Source organism: Pseudorasbora parva, chromosome 7, assembly GCF_024679245.1.
Source record: "Pseudorasbora parva isolate DD20220531a chromosome 7, ASM2467924v1, whole genome shotgun sequence".
In the NCBI taxonomy this organism is placed as follows: domain Eukaryota; kingdom Metazoa; phylum Chordata; class Actinopteri; order Cypriniformes; family Gobionidae; genus Pseudorasbora; species Pseudorasbora parva.
In genome coordinates, this window is record NC_090178.1 from 29,272,662 (window position 1) to 29,297,449 (window position 24,788).

The 24,788-nt window shown below is 38.4% G+C and overlaps 2 protein-coding genes across 3 annotated transcripts; one reads left to right on the forward strand and one right to left on the reverse strand.

Moving 5' to 3' along the window:
• The first annotated feature begins 3 nt into the window (after positions 1–3).
• gba1 (glucosylceramidase beta 1) lies at positions 4–11,749 on the forward strand. Of its 2 annotated transcripts, none has more exons than XM_067449010.1 (11): positions 4–191; positions 268–334; positions 429–623; positions 3,115–3,261; positions 3,351–3,484; positions 5,020–5,192; positions 5,306–5,543; positions 6,293–6,517; positions 8,642–8,805; positions 11,138–11,254; positions 11,354–11,749. In XM_067449010.1, exons 2-11 carry the CDS (start codon positions 283–285, stop codon positions 11,457–11,459), a joined length of 1,551 nt encoding a protein of 516 aa, XP_067305111.1. In that variant the 5' UTR covers positions 4–191; positions 268–282; the 3' UTR covers positions 11,460–11,749. The 2 variants fall into 2 exon arrangements, with proteins under 2 accessions (XP_067305111.1, XP_067305110.1); XM_067449009.1 differs by having other exon boundaries at positions 30–44; positions 138–334.
• A 731-nt stretch (positions 11,750–12,480) lies between these two features.
• Positions 12,481–24,517, reverse strand: rnf115a (ring finger protein 115a). The gene is made up of 9 exons (XM_067449011.1): positions 24,384–24,517; positions 23,290–23,348; positions 20,622–20,676; positions 20,202–20,479; positions 18,296–18,364; positions 18,084–18,156; positions 16,738–16,831; positions 16,381–16,496; positions 12,481–12,785 (listed from the first exon to the last, which is right to left on the reverse strand). Exons 1-9 carry the CDS (start codon positions 24,510–24,512, stop codon positions 12,666–12,668), a joined length of 993 nt encoding a protein of 330 aa, XP_067305112.1. The 5' UTR covers positions 24,513–24,517; the 3' UTR covers positions 12,481–12,665.
• Between the last annotated feature and the right edge of the window lie 271 nt (positions 24,518–24,788).

A 24,788-nucleotide genomic window follows, 5' to 3' on the forward strand; every position in this document is an offset into this window, starting at 1 on the left:
AGGTGGTCATGTGGCTGCAGCCTCACCCGGAACTCAGTCGCATGGTGCGTGATTGACTGTTTACAGCTTAGAAACACTATGAGAAAGTGTCTCTAAACAAAATTTAAGGACAGTAATATTAATGTTTACGTTTTTAGGCTTCGGACAAACTAAATACACAGAGGGGACTGTCTGCCAAAAAGGAATAAGTCGTGAGAGCACGTTTAAATATATGAATAAGCGTTATTGTTGTTATTGTTTACATGTAACGTTAACTAATCTCCGCAGCGTCTCATCGACAGAATGAGAGAAACAGCCCTTTTCATTCTGCTTACTGGAGTAATCATAGCAAGAGGTGTGTTTATTAACTAAATATAAAACTGATTTATGATTTTTTTTATAAGATATATTAATTGGTTTCATGTGTCTGTTTGTGTCACTCTGTCCAGCTGACAGTACGGACTGTCAAGCACTGAATTTCGGTCATGGTTCGGTTGTGTGTGTGTGCAATGCGACATTCTGCGACTCGGTGGGCCGGATTTTGTTGCCAGATCCCGGTCAGTTTTTGTCATATGTCAGCAGTAAATCTGGCAGCAGACTCGTGAGGAGTCACGGACAGTTCCAGAAAAACAGCACAGGGGCAGGTGAGTGTGCTATTCAATCAAATTGACAATTCTAAGTATTGCAGCACTTATAAATGATTTCTTCATTGACATATTTTTTTATTCACATGCCTTTATAATCATTAATCAAAATAACTTAAAAATACCCCTTTTCAATATTATTTTCTGATGACGTGAGGGCGGAACAACCTTCCATCAGTTTAAAGATATGGAACCCACAACCATCCAATCAATTCCCTATGGACAAAATCAAGTTCCACTCCCACCCTGAATTTTTCCTTGTTCGAGAAGCCCTTTCATTCGGATATACATCACAATAGTGAAAGGGTTAGTTCACCCAAAAATTAAAATTCTGTCATTATTCCTCACCCTCATGTCATTCTAAACCTGTAAGACCTCCGTTCATCTTCAGAACACAAATTTACATTGTAAATAGCACAGCGCTTTCGAGTTCTACGGCAGCCTGCTGTTCACGTGAGCATCATACGTGTGATGATTACGCGGGAGCTGTTTTTACAATGTAAACTGCTTAGGAGACATGGCACAGGCTACAATGCAATTGTTGAATGAAGTCGTTTTTTTGTTTTTGCACAAAAAACGTTTTTTCGTGGCTTCATAAAATTAAGTTTGAGCCACTGGAATCACATGGACTTTTTAAAAGTTTTTTTCATTTGTGTTGCGAAGATCTTACGGGTTTGGAACGTCATGATGGTGAGGAATTAATGACAGAATTTTCATTTTTGAGTGAACTAACCCCTTTAAGAAAAGACCATCGCAACTTTCGTTTCATGCCAACTTGAGTGTGAAAGTTTTCTATATGGGTTAGGTCTTCAAGCTATTTTAATTTTGTCATCATTTAGTACAGTCATGTCGTTCCAAATACTTTGGACCAAAAAAAAAATTACAAATCAAAAAGTGCAAAAAGAGATTGCAAAGTAATCCATATGAAGATACTTCAGAAGATACACAATGGCTTTTTATGATAGACAGATTTAAAGGTGCACTATGTAGTATTTGTGCAGTAAAATATCCAAAAACCACTAGGCCAGTGTAATATATTTTGTTCAGTTGAGTACTTACAATATCCCAAATGTTTCCAACTATTTGTAAATTGTGAGAAAATTGATATTTTAACTAATGAACCTGGACGTGTCAGCATAGCATTTGAGGGAGTCGCCTGTCTATTGCATTATATCTGCGTTACCCTCAGTTTTATTTGGCAGAAGCGCTTTTCTCTTAGCAGTGTGAACAAGTGTCACAGCAGCGCCGAGCGAACGCACAGAGTAACATCATAACATCATTTTAAACACACTTAAATGTATCTAATATGATAAACAGAGCTGCTTTACCTTATACTCATGACCGGAAAAGCGGAAATACTGCAAGCATCGTCCCGTCATCATAAAAGTCCCGCTGCTCGCGAGCGGTGTGTTTGTTTAACAATCGCTCCAGCGGCCGTGCTCAGCTCCACAACACTTGGTCCCACTCTGCTTTTCACTACAGTAACATTAATAACTGCATCTATGAACATGATTTCTGCCCGAGTCCTATTGAGTGAGGTGAAGACCACATGTCCCAAGATACTGAGCTCAAACTTGGCGTCATCAAACTATGCATTTGTTTTGAATAGGCTCCCTCCAGTGGACGGAAAGTTGCATAGTGCACCTTTAATTCATTCATTCACATGTAAACATATAGTTTATCAAAAATGGTAAAAACAGATGCAAGAGAATAAACCAAGTTGATTTTTTTCATCAGGCTTGTTCTTTTGAGCTTCTGTGTTTACCATATTTGATTAGACTAACTCTATTTGCACTCATTATTTATATGTGAATGAAAACATTGGTTGCATGGACTTTCAGGGGATGGACATAAAAGAGGAGAATTTTGTGTCTTGAAGATGAACATAAGTTATGGTTTTGGAATGACGTGAGATTAAAGGATGCCAGTATTTTCATTTTTAGGTGAAAAGAAATACATTAAAGGTGCTCTATGGAATTTTTAACATATCAAAATAATACAATTGTCACACAAACGGCCCAGTTACACATTTTGCCAAGAGTGCACCTTTTAAAGTTGCGGTTCAAAAATGGAAGTCTTTTCTTCCCCCATTGTTACATATATCCATGTGTATACATATATCCTTCTCAAACAAGAAAAAAGGCAGGAACTGATTGTTTGGTTTTGGTTTCCTATTGCTGTGATGTCATTTGAGTGATGGTTGTCCTGCCCTCACACCAGTAAACGCATCATCGGAGAAAAGATAAGACCGCTGCAAGTGGGAGGGGAAGTAATTTTAATCGAAGATTACAAGGGAACACAAAATAAAAATGAATGATGTACAAGGAAAAATCTTTTAAAATTAATAAAAATTAAGAATTGTCCATTTTGATTTCATGGTAACTGGGAATAAAGAAGTCAACTAGAGAAAGTAGTATTCAATTCAAAATGAAATATATTTAATATTAGGTCAAATGCTGAATTCCTCTCTTTCTTTTCTTCTGAATCTCAGCTCTTAGATTCACTTTGAATCCCAGTCAGAAGTTCCAGCTCATTAAAGGATTTGGGGGAGCCATGACAGATGCGGCAGCCATGAACATTCTGTCTCTGTCCTCTGGAGCCCAGGATCAGCTGCTCAGAGAGTACTTCTCCCCAGATGGTGAGAGTGACAGAGACTGAGAGGGACAGAGGATGAAAATTGGTTCAGCATTCTCATTTCTGAATGGTGCACATCCCTGTCTGTCACAGGCATAGGGTACCGTTTCGTGAGAGTACCAGTGGCCAGTTGTGATTTTTCAACTCGCCTCTATACGTATGCTGACACTCCAGGGGACTACGATCTCCAGAACTTCACCCTGGCCGAAGAGGATATTCACATGAAGGTATCATACACAAACAGAAACACACCATCACAAATTTGGGGTGTGCGATTTTGACAATCGTTATAACTCGACATTTGTGGAGTATTTTTTTTTGTTTTGTGCTGGCCTGTTGCCATGACTGGTTAAAAAGCCTGCTGTGGACAGCTGACTCACGACACTTTTCATATTCTATCTTGTGGTTAGTGCACATAATTTTCTAGGGCATTTTTACTTATATAAGAGCAATTTATTCAAATAGCGATAGATGATATTTACACTAAGTGAAAATAGTATATTTCTAAGCAATAGATTCTATTTACACAAAGTGAAAAGAGTAATAGATTCTCACTGCAATATATAAAAATAGCAATATTTTATTTGCAATAAGTGTAAATGGTAGTTAGATGCTATTTATACATAAAAACAGTGGCAGATACTATATGCACTTCAGTGTTGTTGTACGTTAAATGGTATGCAAAAATAACAGTGTAAATGATTATATTTATGATTGTTGGGACAGTAATGCCCTCCCTATACCCTACAACCATTAGATCACTATTTCCAGTTTTCAAATATTTTATTAATTTCTAATAATAAATTAATGCCTTTCCCATCTAATGGGAAAAGGGAGAGTTCAGCAAAAGTTGATTTGCATCAAAACCTTCTACCACATGCCTTAACCCTCCACTATTGCTACTGTTAATAATCTAGCGTCTTTTGTACTTTTATCTAGCCCAACAAGATGTGTGTTAGTCTAAAAGCCTCTGCCAATAAGGCACTTGTGTTTGAATATTGATATATTAAATGATAAAGACATTAATTGATTTTTTTTTTTATATATGAAACTGTAACCGCCATAAACCATAACATTAGATGGCAGCAAGTCCTTTATTTCTAAAATTATTCAATGCATGTCATCTTTTGTTAAATTCTTACATTTAAAATTATTTACATCAGACTAGTGTTTAAAAAAAGAAAGAATTCTAAAATAAGAAATGATTGATATTTTAAAATAAGAAACTAAAGTTGCACAAATTAGCTTTTTTGTAGTTTACACAGAGACGATGGCAGCATTGTTTTCAAGTTTCCATTTTCAGGCCCCAAAATTTCGTTGTCGTGTAAATGAATGGCCAAAATGCATAAAAAGTTTTGAACAAGGAGAACCATGTGAACAGGGAGCATTCTGATTTCTGACAACGTTGCTGTCTGTTTGCGAAAAACACCTAGGAAAAAGGACGTCATCATGTTTATGAGTGACTGTTGAATCATTCACTCAATCGATTCATTCAAAAACAAAAATTCATTCAGCAATGTACACCACTGTTTGTTGCTTGGAGATGTGCAGCGGTTCTTTTTATTGAACTATTGAACTCTTTGTCATTCTAATAGACTATATCACATAGTAAATACATGGATTCTCTGGATTCCTTCCCAAGTGACTGACTCAATAGTGTCTCCTTGCATAGTGTTGTCTCCTTGCAAACAATTATAAAATGGCTGTATAGGACACATATTGCATACGTGTAATTACAACACAAGTCATCTTTCCTCCCCAGATTCCCTTGCTGCAGCGGGCACAGGCTGTCTCTGCTCAGCCTCTCAATCTGTTTGCCAGTGCTTGGAGCGCCCCCGCCTGGCTGAAGACCAATGGTGCACTGATTGGGAAGGGCTCACTCAAAGGCAAGCCAGGAGGCAAAGAGCATAAGACCTGGGCTCAGTACTACATTAGGTGCATGACAAAACCTAATACTGCATTTAAATACAAATATCTAAACGGACTGTAATATTTTTTTTTCTGTAACAGTAATTTTTATCCTTTTTTTTTTGATCTGTCATATTCAGATTTCTAGAGGAGTATGGGAAATATAATCTTTCATTCTGGGGGTTGACATCAGGGAATGAGCCCACTGCAGGCCAAATGACAAATTACAGTTTTCAAGCTTTGGGTTTTACTCCGGAGACACAGCGTGACTGGATTGCCCTGGATTTGGGCCCAGCACTCCATTCCTCATCCTTTCCCAAGACCCGCCTTATGATCCTTGATGACAACCGAGTTCTGCTTCCACACTGGGCCAAAGTGGTAAGTGAGGAGGGGGCAATCAAAGAGGGATGGGAAGAGGTTCAGAGTTCACCCAAAAATGAAAATTCTCTCATTAATTACTTACACTAATGTTATTCGACGCGCAAGACTGCCGTTCATCTTCTGAACATAAATGAAGATTTTTTTTCAAAAAAAAAAACAAAACAATTTTTTAAATCGATGGCTCAGAAAGGCCTTCATTGACACCTTACTTACTTTACTTTATTTATAAAAGGACAATGTTCAATTTTTAACATAAATGTTTCCATTTCATGTATTGTACCGGATTTAGCTCAAAGGTAATTTTCACCCGCAGTCCTTTGTCACCGATGTCATTTCCTCTCTCAAGACCCATAAAAGGCACTAAAGACGTCATTACAAAGCCCATCTCACTACAGTGGCTCTAAAATAATTTTATGAAGCACGAGAATAGTTTTTGTGTGCAAAAAAACTAAATAACGACTTGAGTAGTGATAGTGAAATAGTGAATAGTGAAAAGTTTAGGGTTTTTTTGCGCACACAAAAACTATTCTCGTTGCTTCATAAAATGATTGTAGAGCCACTGTAGTGAGATGGACTATGTGTCTTGAGGAAATGACATCGGTGTCAATGAAGGCCTGTCTGAGCCATTGGATTTCAACGGAGGTCTTACGGGTGTCGATCGACATTAGGGTAAGTAATTAATGAGAGAATTTTCATTTTTGGGTGAACTAACCCTTTAAGAGTCCACCTCTCTTTACCTGTTGTAGGTTCTGAGTGACGTACAAGCAGCACGTTACGTCCACGGCATTGGTGTTCACTGGTACCTGGACAGTCTTGCGCCGCCTGACATCACCCTGTCAAACACACACCACCTCTACCCTGAGTACTTCCTGTTTGCAACCGAGGCGTGTTCTGGTTGGAAACCGGGGGATCATGGTGTGCGTCTGGGCAGCTGGGACAGAGCAGAGGACTATGCACATGATATCATACAGGTACTTGATCATTCAGAAAATCAATGTAGATAAAAATGATATACTATAGGATTTACATATAACATAGTCAAACCAAAAATGATTCTGACACCAGATATATATATATAGGTATTTTTTTTTCTAGTGGTTGCAGGACAGTATAGTTCATTTATGCAAGTGAGGATAGCAAAATAAAGTAAACTGATGTATTTTGCCTAAAAATTCTTCATACAGTGGACTACCAGTAACATTATTCAGACACTGACCATGTTTTGCTTACGTGTTTTTTCTTGAATTGCTAATGTGACCTTTTACACCACAGACTGAACTAAATGAAGCATTGTTTGGTCATTGGTTGAACTCAATTAGTATTATCTAATTGTGTACTTAAATTGAACAGCTGATTGGTTGATTTTTAATCCATTCCATACCTTTCTATCAAAGTTATCTGACATTACCGCGAGATGCTGGTTAGAAATGTGTCAGAGTGTGGTCCGACTTGCTTTGATGTCATGCTGACGTGTGTCAATAATCTCTCGCGTTGGTAAGGTGGACATGTCAGATTATGCAGTCGGGCGCAGTTGCTCTTCACCGACTGCCCTGACCATGAGCATGATGGGAAACGACTTCCTGATGACACAGCTTAATGCTCATTGGTTTAAACAACCGTGATGTATGGTTCTTTTTTAAAATGTTTGATTTTAAAACTCCCATATCATGTTTTTATGTGTATAAATTCCCAAACTCTTGGACAGTGCGACCTCTCTGTGGGTTGTGATTGTTGTCATATTTATAAAAAAAAATTAAAACATGTATGTAATTAAAGTAAAAATGATTGATAAACAGGTCTTTTGAATGGAAATAAATAACAAAAACTTTGGGACTCTTGTTCATAATATTTATTTTCATATAAAAGCAACAGAACTTAAATTACACCCAGTTTATCAGCAACACAGTACATGAATGTGAATCCCGCGATATCCGCCTTTGATCTCGCAGGTGTCTGATCCAGTACAAGAGAGAACTGTCCGTCTTGCCTGCACTTGTTTCAACGCCTGTTTCAGGCGAGGCGCATCTCAGCCTAATATCAACATTAATTTGTTCTGACAGCGTTTAACTCTAGCGAATAAACTATGATAATGTGAGACAATGTTGAAGGTGTCTGAATACATTTGGGTTTGACTGTATATATATATATTTAATATTATTATTTAGAAAAGGCTTACCTGTAGAGTATATTTAATAATATATTTAAAGGATGTTCACTTAAAAATAAAAATTTCCTGATAATTCTCACCCTCATCTCATCCAAGATGTTCAGATGAAATTAAGTTTTTTGAGGAAAACATCAACAGAATAGTTGGAGGTCCAAATCAATGCAGTTTCAAAGGGCTCTGCACAATCCCAGCCGATGAATAGGGTCTTATCTATTGAAACCATCTGCCATTTTCTAAAAAATAAATAAAAATGTTTATACTTTAACCTCAGATGTGTGACTTCGGAGTTGTGATTATTCACGATACGTGACATCACATCAGAAAGGTCACGGCCGTGACGTAGGTGGAGAAACAAATGTGCAAAATCAAACTTTTGAGGCCCTTTACAAAAAAAAAAAAAAGGCAAAACAACGATGTCAGGCAATTTTAAAGTTGGATCAATGATGTAGGTCATTACGTTACATTACCTACGCCATGTGACGCAACTCCAAAGTTTTTAATTTTTTTGGGTAAATGGCTGATGGTTTCACTAGATAAGACTCTATTCCTTGGCTGGTATCATGCTGAGCCCTTGAAGCCCTTCGAAACTGCATTGACTTGGACCTTCAACCATTGGTTGCCATTCAAATCCATTATATGAAGAAAAATCTTGCAATGTTTTCCTCAAAAAACTTGAACATGAACATTTTGGATGAGATGGGGGTGAGTAAATTATCAGGAAATTTTCATTTTGAAATGAACTAATCCTTTAAGCCTTTTCCCGCCCCATCTTTTTTCCTAAAAAAGGATTATATTTTCAAATATTTCAGGCAAAATTTTGTGTTAAGGCTGCACTGCCACTTGCATACAAAGGGGCTGCAATATAATAGAGTATTTTTTTAATGTAATTATTTAAAAATGATTATTTAATGTACCTCTTTTTATTTAGGACATGAATAACTATGTGGCAGGCTGGACAGACTGGAACTTGGCCCTCAATCAGGAAGGTGGGCCAAATTGGGTTAAGAATTTTGTGGACAGCCCCATTATTGTGGACCCAAGAAAAGATATCTTCTACAAGCAGCCCACCTTCTACAGCATGGCCCACTTCAGGTTAGACTCCACTGTTAACTTTAGATTTTAGCTCTTGCACAAAAATGGCATCTAAATGTGACTTTTTGAGCGAGGTTGCCGTTAACAGGCAACCAGGGGCCTGTACCATGATGGTAGTTTAACAAACTCAGGGTTACAGGATTAGTTTTGAGTTGACGAAACCAAACCATTGTATTAAGGCTTTGTTGGTCCCATGATGCTGATCATCAGTTTCTCTGTCAACTCAGGCTTTGACCCTGAGTTTAGCTGTGACATCAGTAGTGAACAGCCAATCACACGCTGTGGAACTGAGATTCACTTCTCGCGAGACAAGCAGTGAGATTAATTTCTCTCTTCTGCTGAATATTACATGATTGAAAAATAATAAGAATAAAAAAAAACACAGCAAGAAGAAAAGCTGTCTATGAAAGAGGACAACTTAAAGGGGGGGTGAAATGCTGTTTCATGCATACTGAGCTTTTTACACCTTTAAAGACTTGGATTCCCATCCTAAACATAGACAAAGTTTCAAAAACTAATGTTGGACGTTTGATGGAGTATTTCTGTGTTAAAAATACTCCTTCCGGTTTCTCACAAGTTTCGGCGAGTTTTTTTCGAGTATGGGAAAAGGTGGGTCAACTTGACGTTAAATAGATCGGAAGGTCCTTGTATGGGCCGTACGGGCTCTTCTCCCGGTAGGGTGCCCGCGCGCGTAACTAGAGGGAGAGAGAGGAAATGCACGCCGTAAACAGTCCAGTCGCAGATCCAGTCGTCCGTGAACACTTATGACGCGCCGCGCTCCACTTTATTCCTATGGGTGACGTCGAGCGACTTCAACGCTTCAGCACAGCATTCTGGGAAGGCAGCGCTGCATTTGAACCGATTTGAACGCAGAAATGACGGGAAGCTTCAAAGCATTGCTTCAGTCGCGTCGCAAAGTGGATTTCCACGGTCACTGCTGTCACAGGACTTCACCAAATCATACCAAAGAAGTGTGTTTTTGACAGAGCGGTCCCAGCGATAAAGATTCGGTCCTGCTTTGGAAGCAGCCGGTGAGTAAATCTGCTTCAAATGTCTCTGCTATTGGCTACCGTCGCATGAGTAAACATCAGTAAACGACACGATTGCGTGCTTCGTCATTCAAATGCGCTAACGGTTTTGCTTGCTACCTCTAAGGTCTAGTCACATACAATAGTCCATAAACCGAATCATGTCCTCATAAACTGCGCGTAAAGACACACAAAGGCCCCTAAATACAGTACATACCACAGAGACGGACATCCTGATGTTGCCATTTCTCCTGTTCAATTTATTTCAGCCTCAGATTTGATTGTGGATCATTATCTGTATTAGCTGAGATAGCGATGGGTTTCTCCACGCTTGAGGACGTCACCGCTTTGTGCACATTCGTCATTCTTTAGCTCCGCCCACACGATACGCCTCCAGGCGCTCGTTTTTTTCCGGAAAGACTCGGTACAGCCTATATTTCTTTTATAAATATGATAAAACTAAAGACTTTTCGGAGATATGAAGGATGCAATACTACTCTATAGGTACTCAAGATTGACATGAGATTGACTGAAACTGAGTGTTTCACCCCCCCTTTAAAGAAAAAATAGTATGCAAGTTATGAAGTTAGTTTAGTTGATATATGGAGCAAATTGAACATTTAAGCTCAGTAAACTTCTTTTTTTTAAGTTTTATTTACTGATTTTAAAGCTTATTTGTATGACTTTATAGGCTTTTTATTTTAATTTTAACAAAGTGCCTATTAATGATTGATTAACTAAAATGATAAATGTGTAATTGATTAAGGGTATTATAATTACATAAATTATCTAAATCATTCAAAATTATTATTATAAATAAGCATTGTTAAAAACCATTTGCTATGTAATGTCCTTTAATTTGCAGCTGATTGGCCCGATTTCAGGTTGAGATCTCTTATCCAGAACATAACCTGCCCCAGAGCATGTTAGCTGTGGAGCTTAAGTTACTATGGCGATGAACACAGCTAAAAGCCAAACCACTTTAATGGTACCTAAAACCCAGGATTGGCACAAACTAAGCTTAAACAAATCTGGCTAGCCAGCTAAACCAGCTTCATGGTAGGTGAGACACAGTGCCCACGGCTGATTTAAAGTATCCAGAAAAAAAAAGTTGCCCTGTGTATCATCACCTTAAGTTTAAATTTCACTATTAAATGTTGCCAATGTTTATATTTTTTTGTATCATGTGTGGGTTGTGTACAACTACGCAATATTTTATCAATCTGAATAATATAATACAAATATTCCAGCATTTATAGGATAAACTAGGTCTAAGTTTGTTTTTGTGCTTTTAAAACTGACAGCAAGTTCTTATGGGAGGGGTCACAGAGAGTGGGTGTGTCCTTCAGCCAACACACCAGCCTGGAAATATCTGCCTTTATCAGACCTGATACCTCAGTAGTGTTCATCGTTCTCAACAGGTAAAAGACTGGGATATCATTTACACTCAAACGGTGGTGTTACATAGCAGTCATTCTTACATGAATTCAGTTTGATATGAAATGTTTTTGAAACTGCAGGTCTGAAGAGGAGGTGCAGTTTGAAGTTTGGGAACAAATGCTGGGCTTTTTGCCTGGAACGGCTTTACCTCACTCCATCACCACACTACTGTGGAGCAGAAGCTAATCAACTGTACTAAACGGGGTCAATAACCCAAATATGCACCTTATTGATTAACTCAAATCACTTCCGGCATGGTTTAAGGCCTGTAACATTTCAAATGACTGCAGCAACCACGATTACAGAGAAATTATTTCAATTTAGTCAATAATGATTTATACGTTTTAGAGGCAATAAAAAACATATGACTGGGTCATGCTTTAAAAAAAATTATATTAACATCCCTGGAAAAAACTTGATGTATAAAATGTCTTGCACTGAAGATATTATGAATTAAAACACTTAAAATGCAACAATTCACAGCCATTTCTTCTGAGAATACACATGTAAGATACTCAATATGAAGGTCTGAGTGCTTTAGTAGTTTGCCTGTATCATAAGATCAACATGTTTCCTGGTTTTTATTCAGTTTTTTTATTAATACATCGTGGTCATACACATCATATAATATATATTTATATACTTTAATATTTAGCGATTCATTGTCATTTTCATCATCAATGTTTTTTGTCTTCCTTAAATGAGTTTTCCAACTAAAATTATTTACATTAGAAAAAACTGTAATAGAAATGAGTGTGAAAAGATCTAAATTAAACTGAATGACATTGATGGGTTTGTGATATATACACACCAGAGATAGAGGGGGGAGAGACAAAACTTCATGATCCCCTGGACAAGTGGTGGGAAAAAAAGGATGCAAGAACAACAAAAGGCCTGTGGACGTAAAGCGACATTTATAAACCGCAAAGACACGCCACCCCATCCCAACGAGAATTCACATTGAACGGTAAGAGGCGCTATCTGAGGAGTACAGCTCGTCTCTGGGAAACCAAACACTGTACGATCTAAATGTGGGTTGGGAGTTGTGCTGCTAAAGCAACAATATGTGCCCGACCCTACCCTCATCCTACACTGTTTGTTTGTTCACCCGGGGTAGGAATAAGAATGGATAAACTAGAGATGCGATGCAGAAAACTGGAAGGAATCAAAGATGTCTAAGAATATGCAAAAGATTTAGATACCTTGGAATAGACACAAATAAAGAAGGTTAGAGAAAAGAAGTAAACAAACCATAGTAAAAATATACCAGCATGATGGGATGAACACAAAGTATAGACAAAAAAGAAAGAGACAAACAAGCTTGGGTTAAGACAGAGAGCTCGGGTGAGACGGGCGGACGTGTGTGTGTGCGCGTGTGAGAGAGTGTGTGTTTCAGAAGGACCATCTCTCCGGTGTGCGAGGATCAGTGTTTAGGGAGGAAGGCTCTGAAGAGGACTGAGTGCCGCTTTCATCCCCATTCAGGCTTTTCCTGCACACAGGACACGTGTCGTGCTTTAAGGAGGAAGAAGAGAGAAGGGTTTGTCAGTGACTATTTGTGATACTGAAATTACAGTTTGAACCTCACAAGTGACTAAAAACTTTATTCCAACAGTGTGAATTTAGACACGCCATAGACTGAAACGTGCGTACAACAGTAAGCAAAGTTAGGGATCACAGTTTGTAAAATTTCCTAACACAAATGCACCGCTTTGCTTCAGAAGGCCTTTATCAAGCCCCGGAGCCATGTAGAGCAGTTATATGATGGATAGATGCACTTTTATGGACTTCAAAACAGAAACAGCCATTCACTGCCATTATAAAGCTTGGACATTTTTTAAATACATTTTTATTATTTTTTTGTTAAGATTGTATACGTCTGAAAGAACAATGTCACATACACCTAGGATGGCTTCAGGGTGAGTAAATCATGTAATTTTCATTTTTTGGTGAACCATCTATAATGGTTATAGATACTTCACTGTAACTAACTATAATACTTTTACGTTACAATGAAACATTAAATACATGTTTTACTTACTTTGCATTATAAATTAAATCTTAACTATTTCAAATAAAAGCTGTTTAAAGAATCCTAAGAAAAGGTATCATAATTCCCACAAAAATATTAAGCAGCACAACGGATGTTTCTTGAACATCAAATCATCGTATTAGAATGATTTCTAAAGGACCATGTGACACTGAAAACTGAAGTAATGATGCTGAAAATTCAGCTTTGCATCAGAAATAAATTAGAACATTTAATTTCACAATATTACTGTTTTTTAACAAATAAATCCAAGTCTTAATGACCCTGAAACTTTTGAACAGCCTTGAATAAATAAATTTGGAAAATGTATAGCTGGCTTTATGGAAGAGGATTATCCTATTTTTAGGAACCATGGCATAAAAAAGTTTGAAAACTCCTGGTCTGGACAAACAATCAGTACAAAACATTTTCTTGGTCACCACATAGTTATTTCCGTTTGTGATATTTCTAAGTTTTGATGACTTTAGTTCCCTGAAAAGTACATAGTTAAATCGCAGAGATGTCAATAAAATGTGTTTGAAAAAAGACTTTGCTCATCTGCACTAAAATGTAAAAGTGTTGTGGTCAAGAACAAAACCGAGTCCAAGACAAGATCAAGGTAGGGCCGAGACCAGACAGCACTTCTTAAAATCCATCTAAAGGATCCACTTAAACTGCCAGATACATTTCTTATATTTAATCAATTAATACAATTTGAATAATAATACACTATATAAAGCTGTTACAAATTATATCAATACTCAATAATAATATTGAATGTTTATATAAAATCAATATCACATTTACAATCGTGCTCATTTTCGTGAAAACAGCTAAAAAAAAGGCCTATCATGTTATAATACATATCCTAAAGGTAGGGTAGGTAGGAATGATCTTAAACACTTTTGTCCAAATTTGTTTAAACTTTCCTATATGTCAATACATAATTCAAATGCAAGTAATCTGAAAAAGAGAGTATAAAAATCAAGTGGCTCTAGACTGTTTAATCTGCAATAAACACCGCTCATTATTTTCTTTCAGGACGAAAAAAGTGATTGGTTTGGGCGACTGTCACTCTCTCTCGCTACCATGGCAACCACCGCTTTCGCTACAGGATCTGCCCAAGTGCGCGCATCCGTTATGCAAAATAATTTCAGAGAAAGAGCATTCAAAATTCACAGTGCCGGGTTTTGTAGTCAGCGAAGGCAAACGATGCAAAAAAAGGAAGACAGTACAAGAAAAGGCAATGCACAAAAAGTCTTCGGATAAACAAAGAAATCAAACGCGAGTAAATATCGGCGTGACTTTCCAACGATGGCGAGAACTGAGGGACCTCAAGAGACTGAAAAACGACTGCTCACTGGCTGTATTTCTGCTGGACAGGTAATATTTCATTTTGATTATACATTTTTTTGGTTTATGTTTTCATGAAGCATGTATCAAGAGCACATGAAGCTGCCTAATATAGCTAACATAACATTACTTAGCATAAAGTTACAATGTTGTACAGTTAGCCATTAGTAGAGATGATAAATACTCAATATGCTTAGCTCAAGTTGATCGCTGTCGTGTTGAATTTTGCGAAATGTAACTTTAGATAACAAAATGCATGTGTAAAAGATAGTACACCGCTTCCAGGAACTTTTTTAGAACTAAGTTAGCTTTAGCTACTACCCTCTGTCTGAACTCTTTTACCATGTTCACCGGGAACTTTACCTGCACGTTTATTTCCAACCTTTGGTTTGTTTTTATATTCTCTACCTATGTTTACTTATGTTTTTATCAATGCTACCCGTTTTCTTTGCCTTATAAATATAATATGTAAGTATCGGTATTCTAGATTGATAGTGAGTACTAAAAGTCATCTTATTTGTTTATATTGATACTGATAAAGTTAGATTTTTTATTACATGTGATTCTGACATGATGTGACTACATGCACTCTGCTCGTCTGAGGTAAATAATGCGTCCGGTGTAGTGCGTTCATGTATTTTGGGGGCGTGGCTTTGGAAAGAGCCCAGAAGAGAGAAGGTGGAGTGAATGGAAATAATTAGCTGTCTTTAAAACAGTCGTGAGAGGTCTACAGACACTCAAATTTTGTACTTTCTTTTTCAGAGTACTTACATATTATTAGTATTAATTATTATTGATATATAAAGAAAGTTTAAACAAATTTGAAAAAAGGGTTTTTGAATCAATTCTTACCTACCCCACCTTAAAATTGTGGCCATTTTTATTCATTTTGGTGACATTTTTGACAATTCTCCATTAATTTCTGATCTGCACTTCAATAACAAAATAAATCAAATTAGATTTAAGTTATTAGTAGCATTTAAAGCAGTACGTTTTACATCCAATCACATTGGTGATGTTAAGAAATAAATCAGACAATGCATTGGCAATTTAGCTATATATCCCTGCAGTTGTGGTCTTGAAATAAAATCCTGAGTCCCCTTAGACTGAGACAAAATGAGCACAAATACATTCGAGACCGTAGACAAGACCAATACCTTCAAACAAAGGGATAGTTGGCCAATTTGTTTTTATTTTTCCAAACCTGAGTTTCTTTTTTTTCTGTTGAACACAAAAGAAGATATTTTAAAGAATGTTGGTAACCACAGTTGACGGCAGCCAATGACTTCCATAGTAAGGGAAAACAAATAAAAAACAAAGGAAGTCAATGGTAAGCGTCAACTGTCTGGTTAACAACATTCTTTAAAATATCTTCTTTTGTGTTCAACAGAAGAAAGAATCTCAGAGGTTTGGACCAATGACAGAATGTTTTGGGTGAACTATCCCTACATACAACACTACTAAAATGTTTCAGATGTTTTTACATTTATAATTTTGAAGTGTGACACCTCTTTTCATTCTATTTATCAGATTCTTGTAGATTAAAAAAAATGCTTTCTATAAATATCTGTGCTTACTAGTCATCTAGGAATTTTTTCATAACCGCATCATTTTTTCCCCCTACTTCAAAAGATTCTCATATCTAAATGTTTTCCTGAACTTTTTCCTATGTCTTTTCCTCTTTCTTTCCCTATTGTTCCATTGCTTCCTCTCTATTGTTTCTCTCACCAGTTCAAGCCAGGGCACAATGCAGTCACTATGGAAGATGTGGTTACAGGGCAGCTGCCGGACCGGCTCACCAATCGTATAGTCTTCCTTACATACAGGGCACTCCATATTGCAGTCTAGAAGAGACAATAAGAAGGAGAGAGAGGGGGTAAGAATAATGAGATTTTGGTCGACGAGCGTTGCCTTAAATAGGAATTATAATTCATCACCACACAAGGCACATACTGGTAGGTCAAGGACCCCTACTGCGTCTGTGAGACTTAGTTCATAACTAAAATTACACAGTGTCCCTTCACAGACCAGAAGAGAAAAATGACAAGAGTTTCAAAGAAAAGGGAAGAGAGAGAAGAGACTAACCAGTGTGTTCCTGAGAGATGATAACAGTGGGGAGGGAGGAAATTTTCTCTTTCTCAGCAGGAGGAGGACCAGTGTTCTCAAACTGACCCAGTAACTGAGTGAGAGAAACACAGAAATGATCAGCTTGTTTGCACAGAGTAACAGTAGGATCAGGTAACGTGCTACTAGAATCCAAAATCACCCCATAAACCCTTATTCACTATTTCCTATGTTAGTCCACTAATACAGTTCACTTGAAGGAGTGAATGAAGGCGTGAGTGAAGTCGGACAGCCGTTGTGTATACACATTGTTCGCTATCGGCTGTACTCCCGTTACTGCGGTGCAAAGTTTTTAACAGTAAATTCTACAAGTTAACCACTGTTCTAAACTAATGCGTGCTGCATTAATGCACACACAGCTTGCACATCATGCGGAGACTGCACGCGCCGCACACAGAATCATATTCAGTAGCACAGAAATTTACTTTCAACACTGTTTCTGTGATTTATCAATTAAGTAACTTAGAAACTGAAAGGTTCTAGCATATATGTGGTGTGACAGGCAGCGGGGCGAGGGACCGCGAGAGCGGGCCGGTGATTAACGTTCACGAGTGCCAGCTGCGTGGCACACCGGTCTCGTCTCGCGGCCATGTGACGGGAGCATATAAGGAGGAGCAAGAGCTGCGGAAGAGGAGAGAGGACCAGGCCTGGAGTTTATGTTTAGTTTTGTTTATGTGTTTGTGGGCAGTCGTCCGTGAGGGGCTGCCCACCTTTTATTTTGTGTGTTCGCGGGCAGTCGTCCGTGAGGGGCTGCCCGCGGTTTTACTTTCATTTTGTTTATTTCTTTTGAATAAAGTTTGTTGAACGTTCGCCGGTTCCCGCCTCCTTCCTTCCCATCTACAAACCGCGTTACAATATATTTCTTGATAAACTTACAGTTTCACTAGTTAAAGACGCTGACAGGTACAATTAATTCACATGCAACTCTCTCTCTCTCTCTCTCTCTCTCTCTCTCTCTCTCTCTCTCTCTCTCTCTCTTTATAATGCATTCATATAAATCATCTTTATTGTGTTACTTTATCTGTATCTTATTCAGAACAAGCAGAATATAACGACCCAAAGACAAAAAAACCTAATAAAAAAAAAGCTGCTATGTAGGAGCAATAAACTTGGGCAGCGCTGTCATATGCCATAGCTGTGCAGAAGAAAACCTGCGTTTGTGTCTCAGCTCAAGGTTCAGGCTTATTTGTTAATTAATTTCGTCATCAGCAACTAGTCGGTGTCAACTGGACTTTCATCACACAAATGTCGACTTAAAAAATCTAAGTTGTTCAACCCCTAGCACATGCATTATCCTGCTCAAATACCTGTGTGATGACTGCATCCAGACCCCCCTGTCCCCAGGCATAGTCCCCGGGGTTTGAGTGCAGCATTCCCGTCCTAACACACACACACACACACACCTTTATCATGTTTGTTTAAACTGAGATTGGAGAAAACATTGTACATGTATGTATTGATAGTCGTACCGACTGTAAATTACAGTTACATTAATATTGAATGGAAATGCTTTCTTTACCATGTCAGCGGAGGAGAGCCTGGTACTCCTGAATTGGCGAAAAGGCCTGCAAGAAACTGCTGTACTATTCTAGAAGGAAAGCAGAGACATCAGTGAGGAACTGATATTGGTAGGGGGGAATTCTGACAACTTCCATATTTTTTGACATTTCATGTTTTAATCAGTGAACTGACTCATACAACACATGTAAATATTGTCAGTAACTAATTTAAAACTAACACTAGACGTAGAGGCACTACATATTTTATGGAACAAAACAGTTTCATACATCATCCTTGAGAAGAAGAGTCTCACTCATATTTCTAAGCTGGGATATAAACCATTCAAAACAAGCTTACCACCTTAATCTATTACCATTTTTTTTGTGCTAATCATTATGCCTATTTCCAGTTTGTCAAGTTAAATGTATAATGGTCAACTGGCCTTTTCACACCAAATATCAATATTAAAAGATATCAATAAATGTTATTATTATTATATGCAATTTATTTAGTTTTTTAACTAATGTTTTTTTCTGCTGTGGTATATGGCACCAAGATGTTAGCAGCAGATCCTTTAGTTCCTGTAAGTTGCGAGGTTTGGGTCTCCATGGATTGGACTTGCTTGTTCAGCACATCCCACAGATCCTAAATTGGATTGAGATCTGGGTAATTTGGAGGCCAAGTCAACACTTCAAACTAGTTGTTGCTAATGTGCTCCTAAAACCATTTTTAAACCACTTTTTTCTTTGTTGCGGGATGCATTATCATGCTGAGAGAGGCCACAGCCACCAGGAAATACTGTTTTCATGAAAGGGTTTACATGGCTGTCCATGTACACAAGTAACATTCACATGGATGGCAGGACCCAGGGTTTCCCAGCAGAACATTGCCCAAAGCATCACACCGGCTTGCCTTCTTCCCATAGTGCATCCTGATGCCATGTGTTCCCCAGGTAAGCGCGCACACCCGGCAATCCATGCGATATAAAAGAAAACGTGATTAATCAGACTACACCAACTTGCTCTTTGGTCCAGTTCTGATGCTCACGTAACCACTGTTGGCACTTTCGGTGGTGGACAAGGCTCAGCATGGGCACCCTGACTAGTCTGCAGTTATGCAGTCCCATACACTACAAATTGCGATGCACTGTGTATTCTGACACCTATTATTAACTTATTGAGCAATTTGAGCTACAGTAGCTCGTCTGTTTGATCAGACCACACAGGCCAGCCTTCACTCCCCATGTGGATCAATAAGCCTTGGCAGCCCATGACCCTGTCGCTGGTTCACCACTGTTCCTTACTTGGACCACTTTTGATAGATACTGTCCACTGCAGACCAGGAACTCCCCACAAGAGCTGCAGTTTTGGAGCTCTGACCCAGTCGATTAGCCATCACAATCTGACCCTTGTCACATTTTTCCTGCTGCTAACACACCAACTTTGAGGGAAAAAAGATTCACTTGCTGCCTAATATAGCCCACCCACTACTGCCGTGATGAAGAGATAATTGGTGTTATTCTCTTCACCTGTCAGTGCTCATAAATGTTATGCCTGATCGGTGCATGCATGTATGCACAGTCACACTCACACTAGACAGAGACAGATTTATGCATCATTGTACTTCCAAAAAAAAAAAATTCTATAATCCTCAAAATGCATCACAACAGCTTGTTTATTCTGCTATGTTTGCTTTCTGACTGTCTGCTGAATGTGCATTTGTAGATCAGCACTATCCACAGTATTGGAGACAATTTGGTCTTCATTAAGCATACTGACTATTGGGGCTATACAGGCATTTGGTGTGAATAGGTCTTCAACGCAGATTTTGATTAAAATGCGAAAGAGAATCTACCTCAAGAAAAATGAAAGAGAATGAAAACTAACCCACAGACTTGGGATACAGAACTGAGATATTTAATTTACCCTTCGACAGCAGGAGAGCGTTCCGGTCGACTGCTTCCTCTGGATCGGTACCTCCTCTGAGTGTGCAGGCGTGGAGGACGACCAGGACCCCAGTGCTCTGCTCCACTTAGTGGGCCACCCAGGGGTCCACTAAGCCCACTAAGCCCACCTGGCACAGAACCGCTGAACGGTCCGGCTCCGAGACTTCCAGATCCACTGCCCCCTCCTGGGACCCGCTCAGAGTCAGGACTTTCTAGATCCACACTAAACGGCCTCTCCACGAATAACAGCTGCCATAGCTACAGGAAAAAAAGAGGGTTAAAGGGATAGTTCTGAATGAGCAGTAAAATGTACCTCATTAAAACGTATACATAAACTTCTTATCAATAGCTACACAATCTCAGACAGGTGAGATGTCGTGGAAGGAAAGGGTCCACATACCTCAGCAAACTGTGAAGCTGTGTCATCAAGGCTATTTGAACTACTGTCCAGAAGACTGAGGAGTAAACAATCACATTCATGTCAGACCTGGCTACTAGGATAGCCAGGGACCATATTGCTGTTTCACGGAACTTGGCAACATAAACTGCAGTACAGCTGACTGTCACAGTGACAGTGAGAGTCATTGATCTAAACCAGTGCTTCTCAATCCCGAAATGCACATTTTGGATGTCTCACCCACTTGAAGGCTGCATCAGAAAGCTAAAACAACTGTCTTACTATTCCACAGTGCCCACAGCCAATGACAGAAGCATTTTAGTATGAAGGCACCTCCTAAGGAAACATCTGTTTTAATGTTAGCTTTAGTTATAACTAACTAAAAACCAAGCAAATATGAAATTAAGTTTATTGTTTGCTAGAATTTTGCCTGCAAAAGCTCACAGCTATCCCCACTATATACTATACAAAAATACACAATACCCAAATGACCTATTGCATCATCTGACTGTGTTCAACAAATGCAACAGGGAGCAATCAGATTAGAAAAGTTGAAAATAATAAATTGAAGAATGACTGTTCTATATTATTGTTTTCATTGTAGCGCGTAGAGAGAGAGAGAGAGAGAGAGAGAGAGAGAGAGAGAGAGAGAGAGATATTCAGGAGCACAGATCCCCCACGGATTTTATGTAATGTGGCCACGGCGTGAAGGAATAATTTCTTACACATCTCTTCCCAAGCCTCCACTGCTAATTCCAAATGGTCATTTTAGAGCTAGTAATGGAGGCTTCAGCCACTGATAGCAAGCTAATGCAGTTATTAATGCAGTGAAAGAAAGAGGGAGAGAGAGATTAAGCGCCTCAACAGTGTTCGGCAGCATCTCTACTGTCAGTTTATCTACTCAAGAACAGCACCTTTATTACCTCGCTAGTGAGAAATGTCACGTAGCTTCTAAGTTGTTAAAGTATTGTACTAATCAAATCGTCAGAGCTCTGACAACTGAATGAGTGTCCGTTTGAGTAGGAGCAGGAGAAATCGTACATAGCATAATAAAACAGTTTTGTGGCAAAAAACATGGAAATAATTTGTTGTTTTTATGCTATGTGGCCACTATATTTATTTGCTTGGTGAGTGTCATTGTTCGTTTGCTATTGTAGAGGCTGTAAGGACCTTTGAAATAACTGAAATCATTTAGCGAAGAAATAGGGAACTGTAATGCGGTCAAGACCTGCCTGGAAAAACTTTAGCTGTGCGTTTCCCTGAACGTTCATCAATCAGATTCAAGCCTTCAACAGCCCCATAGTTGTATAATAATAAATAAAGCTGAATCACTATTACATTTCTCAGCAAGTAATTAAACTCATAGCTTAATTGTTAGTAGAGAGAGACGCTGCACTGATCCAGGTAACTCCCAAGGAATCTCATCTCTCTCGATAATTCCAATAAATACTATAATTCATTCAAATAAATGTAATCTTACAGCACTACCATATCTCTGTGTCTTATTCAAAGTGGCCAGAATACTAGATCTAATGAGGCATAACTGATGCAAATAAATGTCATTTTTACACTTCCGGTCAAATATTGCACTGTAAACATCAATAACAGCTTTAAGTTGTCAATGCTGTCAAATGACCATGGTATAACCTGGATAATCCACGGCTAGCTGTGTACATTAAAATAGTTTAACTGCACAGCTAGCTGTGGATTATCCCTTACTTTACATATATAAAAACTATTATCAAATTATCTGACATTTTAAGAGATTTTTTTTAACCTTGACACGGTCATGAGGGTCTATGATATTATATCCTGTTTTTAAAAAATAATTCTCCCTAATATTTATAATTTCAACAAGACTGTTTCTAGGAAATAAAAGATTACACCATACTACTTAATGTTTATTCAAATGATTGTATATATAATTTTCATTTTTATGCAAGTTAACAAATCGGCTACTAAGGTACCAAGTACATAATTTGACATTACTTGTTGAACAGCACTCAAGCTACTTATTTTCATGGTTGCTTTTATTACATCATAAGCAAAAGAACAGAGTCAGTGGACAACTGAAACATGATGTGTAATATTTCCAGCAATGTCTTAATACTATTCCAAAGAACTTCAATCAATGTTAGAGAGGTCCTATTTAGTGCATACCATAAAAATTACATTATTTCAGACACAGCACAGGCCTACTATCCTAATCATACAAACCTAATCATACATAATCATACAAACGAATTGAGACCTAATCATATTAGGAGTGAGACCTAATGAGACCTAATCATACAAACAAAAAGTGTGTTGAAAAAGAGATCAAATCGGTGCAGTGCTGCAGTAATCGAAGACCAGGATTGAGAACCACTAATTTAAACCCTTTCCCCCAAAAATTCCAACATACTACAAATGAAACTTAAACCGAACTGGAAATTAAATGCAATTTACTCATATCATTGATGTTCCTCTAGCAGAATGGTGACACAAACCATGAATGAAAATACATCATAGGAACCCATTTTGGCAGGTGGTGCTATGAATCAGATGATGCGTTCTACTTATTTACATACACAATAAGGCACTGCAAGAGCCACCATTGTAATCTAGAAGTGCAGGAGTTACAACATGCCATAGGAGACAACGAATGAGGAAGTGCAGCCAGTGAGCTCACCTGGAGTCTTCCGTAACCTCCTCGATAAAGCCCGAGTCACATCTGGGACAGATATACTCCTAAACGCAAGCAAAACCACAATCAGACAATCACAATCAGAATACAGAATACAGAAAATCACAGTGTTGACCTCAACACTGTAAACAAAAACAGATCGCTGAGGTTTTGTGAGGACACACACACACACACAAGATTTGCATTTTTTGAACTACAACACATTTGAATTTTAAAACAAAAAGTCTTATACGAGGAGAGACACTCCCTGTAATGTGTGTCACAACAACTGCTGGCTGGTTCAAGAGGTGGCTTCCCTATTCTTTTCTCTGATTTGAACAGGTCGTCATGTGTGTCTCCAACAAAAAAAAGGACGATGGCTGCTTATCTTGACATGTAGTACAACTGAGGACACTGATCAGTCTCTTTCGCACTAACGTTATATACATAAAGCATGTAACCAGTTATGATTCATCTTCGGAGTACAGTAAGACGCTTACTAAGTGAAATAGGGAGTAAACAAGGGATTACACACAACTCATCCTCATCGGGACAGCTCATGATGGATTGACTTACTGACACACTGACCAACAAGTGCTGAAATTAGACGGTCATTGACAGATCATTACAAAGAAGTAAAATAGAAACAGAAACATTTAATAAACGGGTTTCGCTTTTGATAATAGTTCAGTGTGTTCAGCACATTTAAAAACATTTTATAAACTGTAACAGCTTGAACGGAACACTTAGAAAGGTCTAATATGTCTTAAAGAGTCACAATTTAAACAAATGCTGCAACAAAAACACAAGATATGAGGCTAGCATTTGTGATAAAGACAAACCGCGTTCGTTTTCTCCTTTAGTAAATTATGTACACAGGCAACCGTCTTACGTTTAGTAATACTGGTCATTAATATATATATTTATTTTTAATGTTTATATACAAACAACAAGCTATGGCAGGCCTTTCGCCGACATCAGGTTGATACACTGCTAACATGCTAACTGTAGCACAACAGCGAAACCTACGAGACCGACAACGGAACAACACAAACCACCTAAGATGAACTGACTTTGCGTTACAGGCGACGCGGACTCACCGGCAGTTTGGGGCTCACTTCACCTTTACAACAGTGACAGAAGAAGCGATGCGGAGGGACCGCCGCAGCCTCCGCCATGTTTTCCGTGAGACTGTCTGTGTCCCAAACAGCAGCAGCAGCCCTGGCCATCGGTCCGCCCACTGCAGAGGGAGGCGCTCTGACATGAGCATTCGGTAGGCTGATTCATTTTAATGAGTCAATTCACTCCGGCGGTTCGTTTAAACGAACTACATCCTTTCACAGAGGCAGTGAAATGTGCTTTGTACAAGCATATCTGTACAATCCCCAGACAGGACTTTATTTCAGAAACAATGTAAAATTAAGTACACGTAAAATAAAGAGAGTGATTAATTTGCAGTCATTATTATCGCAATATCACAACAAATGTAATACATAATATACTTG